Raw genomic sequence first — 6,000 nt, 5'->3', positions numbered from 1 at the left:
CAATGAGTATTTAAGCGTTGGAATGCAATCGGACTGTAGTGACTTTGGTGTAACGAATCTTCAGAATTCAGTAATTATGAATAGTCTGGACAGAAAACTTTTACAACTGTTGCAAGAGAAAAGAATGAATTAAACGGCTATTATTTGATTATGAGCATTTTCTCCAAATTTCCAACAAGAAGAAATAAAATCACTATGACGTTGAAATTATTCCTTCAACACCTTTGAATAGACCATGAGACCTTAATCTGAGAGTGACAGCAATGCTTAGGTTAGCTCATAAAACTTCGTCAGATAATATCCGGCAACCAATGCTTGATGACCATAATGTGTGAGTCGGCAAGATTAACTCAAACACTATAGTTAAAGCTTCGAAAAAGTTTTATGCTTGTTAGCTGTCACAAATCTGTCCAGTCTGATCAAAGGTCAAACTTTATTTTTTTAAATTTACCAACAAGTCATACATGAATTAAGCTTTAAACATTCTGTCACCCTGGAACTCGAAGGACGTTGAAAAGAGTTCGTCAGTTTTGAAGAATTTGATTCGATTATATAGTATTGACAAGGAAAGCATTTTGATAAAGATTTTAATTTGCTGTTTTTTGTTTTGTTTCTTAGAGAATCATATCAAGAATATTTTGATTGTGGTCCATTTGAACCAGATTTTGGACATGCTATCCTCGGAACATTGAAGTTACTAAAGAGGAACGTATTGCAACTGAAGATTCGGATATTAATCTTCTAGATAATATCTCTGATTTCAAATATAAATTGTCAAAGAGGTATGAATTAACAAAGCCTAGTATTCACTCCACGAATTCAAAATGAAATTAAGATATGTCAGAACTACAAAGGAAAGAAATATTCAGTCTGTTGATAAAATGATTGCTCTCTTGTGCATACATCTGGATCCGGTTCGGGCTAAATATGTTGGCCCTTGTACAACTGAAAAGAAAGTAAATAACTTTAAGTATACCATTAACACTCCTGAGAAACAGAAGCAGAAATAAGTTTGTCGTATAAATAGAATGCAATATGACTATACTGACTTGGTTTAAGAAATTAGAAATGTAGAAATAGTAAGCAATCTGGATCATAAACTTTCGCATGCACAACTACAATGTGAGTATGAAACTTTATGTCTAATATTCTACACCTGTGAAACAGCATCCGTACAGGATGAATCCAATCAGGCAGACGTGTTTTTAAAAAGAAATTCATTATTGGTTGGAGGATAATTTAATAGAACCAAGTAAATGTGGATCGTTCAACACATTATAGTGCCCAAATCAGATAATACATTTTGAATATGTACTGACTATATAAATGCAAAATGTACCATTGAAACAGTCAGTCCAGTTGTCAATATATAGATAAACGCATTGTTAAGCTTGATCATTTAAAAGAATTCTGGAAAATTCCACTCACGGAACTGGTGAATGAAATTTCTACATTTGCAAATACTGATGGACGTTATCAATATAAAGTAATGCACTTTGGTATAAAACTTCTTCCATATTCCAACGTTTATTGAACATCATACAATCTTGTGTACATAAAAGTGATGCGATGCGTATAATGATGACGTCATCATTCACAACGGCACCTTAAAATATTATTTAGAAACCATCCAAAAATTATTTGATTGAGTCAGTGATACCAATCTGACAAGTACTTTAGGTGGAAGTGATATTTATCGTGCGTGCTTTACCTTTTTAGAACATATTGCAGGACAAGGTCAAGTGAAACCTGAAGTTATGGTCAAGGTTGTTGTGAATTCCCAGTTCTTGTTAGCAATAGGCAACTAATGCAATCTTCGAATATGAATAGATAATATCCGACATTTTGCTGAAATGTTTCCATAATTGTTGCTATCCTGAAACAAAATTGGGGGAGAAATGCAAGATAGACCTGACGTTTAATATGTCCATCTTGAGAATCTTGTTAATGCTACTACTCCTAAATGTCCATCTTGAGAATCTTGTTATTGGTACTACTCCTAAATGTCCATCTTGAGAATCTTGTTATTGGTACTACTCGTAAACGGATGGTCGTACAACAGGGCATGTTACGTAAAGATTTCGTATGATGTTTGCTTGGTCCCATCAGCATGTCTTATCGGTCCTAAGTGAAAATGATACTGCTCTGAAATCTAAAGTGGCTAACAAATCAGCCATATTTAATCTTAGTATCATTATGCCTCCTTAATATAAAATCGCACTGACATTGAGTTTTCACTGAATGACTTTAGTGCCGATACGATGTCTACTATAGCCACCACAACAGACATCTTGAAACGTTTGTATTGCTTCTCCAACCGAATGGATAGGCATATTAACATGTGATTTTCACTGAATGACTTCTTATTACTTTGAAAAACGTTTGGTACGATTTGCTTTTCTTCTTTTCTATGCGACATCCATTACGTGTCTTTCATACCTATCGATTCTCGCATGATTTGAAAATGCATCGAAAAGTTATATTGAGTAGGATTGATTTTGTACCTAGCCATCAAACAATTTAGAACAGAAGAAACGGACAATGACTATATATATATATATATATATATATATATATATATATATATATATATATATATATATATATATATATATATATATATATATATATATATATATATATATATATATAAACAAATAAAAGAGAAAAGTATTATGCAAAGTAGTTTGTGATGTCCTATATGGCTACCACAATGCCATCTTGCAAATATTGTTATAGTTCATCCTCCTTAATAAAAAACAATATTGACACCAGCTTTTCACCAGATGAATATTCCATACGTTATAGAAGTCTCGAAGAGTACTAGAGACAAGTTTGGAAGATAGCCAGTATGGATTTTTATTTTGCCCCCAGTTTTGAGTAAACATTGGAATATTTTGCAATGGTAGATAGTACAAAATAAGGGACAGAGCACGACAAATTAATATGCCCTAAATCGTGGTAGGCGAATTGACTGGAATAAATTCAAAACAAGTGCGAAATAAAACAAAGAACATGAAAAACTATGCTAAGGAGCAACATATGGATACTAGTCATGCACAAATTCTGAGAAAATTACTCCCAAAACATTTTCGAAAATTAAAAATCACTTTTGAAAGACGTAAATCATTAAAATTCGTTGCCATCACCTAAAGTTACCAAAAAGTGCTTCATCGTGCAGTTATAATGAAAAAGAACATGCTATCGTATTAAATGATTATTTTACATTGATTTAAAAAATAGCTTATAGCAACATATCCATCCCTATTTTTTCAAACATTTTCTCTGACAGCCTAAACGAAACTACTATCACAGAGAAAGATATTAAATGTAGTATTAATTCCATGTCTGTCTATAAAGATACTAGGCCTGATGGTATAAGTCATAGAATGCTTAAAGTGTCAGCGAAACATCCTTTCAGGTTAGTCCACTGATTTTCAACATATTTAAACGTATCATGGTATATGCAAGATACATGAACTCCTTAACATGTCTTGTAATGTACCCTGTGACCAAACAAAGGCTTCTGATCGGGTCTGTCACAGAAGTTTAGTATTTAAATTCAACCATAACCGGTGGATGGATGGCCTCGGCTCCAGTACAGAAATTGTTGCCTATCCGGCAACATAACAGCTACTTTCAGACTGGACCTAAACGTTTGACTTATTCATTTTCTTCTTGTTCGTATCGTTATCACTATTATTATTGTTATTATTATTATTATTATTATTATTATTATTATTATTATTTTTATTATTATTATTATTATTATTAAAGGATTTTATAGTTTGTTTCAACGAGAATAAGACCGACGTCCAGTAGGCTATGAAAGCTAGCAGTATGTTGTTTTTTTGTCTTTGTACTGGTAATACTTTTAATTTATTTGTATTTTTTATGGAGGTTAGAAAGGATACGATATCACCAACTATGATTTCATTGCCTAGTGGTACCAGCTGTGACGAGTCGTTTTTTGCAAGCGAGAGAGATAAAAGGTAGGTTCAGTCTGAAAGTAGCTAGGTTATGTACCCGGACAGGCAACAATTTCTGAACGGGCTCCGAGACCAATCAGTCACCCGAAATCGTTGAATTTTGATACTATATATCGCTTAAATCTTGTACAGACCGCTCCAGTGACCTAGTGGTTAGAACGTTCGCCTCCGATGCTGGAGGTCGCGGGTTGGAATCCCGGCCGAGTCATACCACCTGTCAACTGCCTCGCAAGGCGCTAAGCATTAAAATGTTAGTGACTCGACTGGGTGGGACATGATGCTACATGTCTGCGGCATGATGTCGCCGTGTTAGACATCACTATACACTCCCTCATTGCAGACATCGTAACGAGAAGACTGAAAACTTGTTAAAGCTACATTAAAAAAAGCAACACACACATAAATCTTTTACCATGACAGTGTGTTTTCGCCAGTCAAGGCTACGCAAAACGTAGGTTTCTGAGATATGGATTGAATTGTTGACAGCTTTGAGGGGTCTTTTAAAGATTATTACATCATCATTTTCAGTGTTATACGCATACTGCAGGTAGGATATATCATTTATCTTTGAACTGTCCTTTTACTATATATGTATTTAATGCTTTGCTTATGTACGTATGATGGAAAATCTGTTTTGGGCAGTGTCACATTTTATTTATGTTAGAAAATCTATTACATTCATCAAATTTTCATTAAACATTCTGAAAAAAGATATTGTATTTCTTCTTTTATTTCCATTCATTAGCTGAGGGAGAAAAAAAATATTAACCAGGATTAAATGTCAAAAAATAATCTTCCAAGGGGAATTATATGCACATTAAACATTTGTATCTCTATAAAGCTGCATTCATGTTATACATTTTTGATTTTGGTCTTTAATGTTGAACTGTGGTATTACTTATCACCAACTGAAGACATTATTCCATCGGAAGTCAGGTGGAATCGCTTAGGGAATGAGTCCAATTATGAGTTTTATGTGCAATTATTCAGTGCCGCGTGTATACATGTCAGATGTTGCTTCTAAGATGAGAATTTATTATGTGTGTGTGTGTGTGTGTCTGTGTGTGTGTGATCTTGGTCCATCGTCGGATATCCATAATGGGTCATGTACGTCAGATCTATATTGAACATTGATTGTTCGATTCAAATATTATTGCTTTAGGACTCGATTCGGTGAAAAACAACTGGAGTTAGATGACGTTGATCTGAAGTGTACAATGTTGCCTCAAAGCAGTCGATAATTAAAACGATTGCCAACTCTAGATGAATTCAATAATCATCCTGAAAAGTGTTAAAACTAACTGTGCTCTTATTTGTTCAATAGTATGCTGACGTATTCAAGTTTAACTTGATCAACATATTTAACCAAAGGTATGAAGACATCAAGTGTGATAATGATCACCGATACAATTATAGAAGTGCATCATTATCTAGATATTTTAATAAACCTCACTGCATATTTAATGTGATGGCATGGACATATGCTTACCGATCAATAACATACCTCGCTCTGAAAATATTGTTTGTTTTCCCCCCGCACAAGTGGAAAACTATATGATTTAGTCCTTTGGATCAAATTATGTCAAAACAAACATGGCAGTAAGAAACAACTTTAAAATAAGCATTTGTGTTAAGCAAGGTTATATATTGAGCCTCATTCTCTTCTCAATATATATATATATCAATGGTTTAGTTAGTGGCTTTAATTGGTTCTGGTATTTGAAATGAAATAGTTTAAAAAATGATTTTCATGTATATGATGGTAATATATTTACTAAGTGCTGATTATGAAATAATTCTGTCAAATAATGTATCAGGATTACAAATTCACCTCTACAAATTTTTGTCTTAAACGTCTTTGATGGTTGAGAATTAAATCCAAAAGTAATAAAGCCACATTTATTACTAGTATTCGTCTGTTAAACTGGACAAATGGTTTATATTCTCATGAGCAAATACTGTATTCTAAATGTTATGTGATCGAACATTTAGGATTATTTGGGATTTCATT

The 6,000-nt window shown here is 33.3% G+C and overlaps 1 protein-coding gene across 4 annotated transcripts in view; it reads right to left on the bottom strand.

Annotated features, from left to right (window-relative positions):
• Nucleotides 1-571: 571 nt before the first annotated feature.
• LOC149782097 (uncharacterized) overlaps nucleotides 572-6,000 on the bottom strand; it is a 90,674-nt gene continuing 85,245 nt past the window's right edge. For all 4 annotated transcript variants that reach the window (XM_089933536.1, XM_089933538.1, XM_089933535.1 and 1 more), the window contains exon 13: nucleotides 572-945. In XM_089933536.1, the coding sequence (XP_089789662.1) occupies nucleotides 922-945 (24 nt within the window). In that variant the 3' untranslated portion in view covers nucleotides 572-921. The remainder of the gene's footprint in view (nucleotides 946-6,000) is intronic.

Source organism: Sinohyriopsis cumingii, chromosome 15 (genome assembly GCF_028554795.1).
Source record: "Sinohyriopsis cumingii isolate HCF-2022 chromosome 15, ASM2855479v2, whole genome shotgun sequence".
Classification (NCBI taxonomy): Eukaryota; Metazoa; Mollusca; class Bivalvia; order Unionida; family Unionidae; genus Sinohyriopsis; species Sinohyriopsis cumingii.
This window is presented reverse-complemented; position numbering and strand designations above follow the sequence as displayed.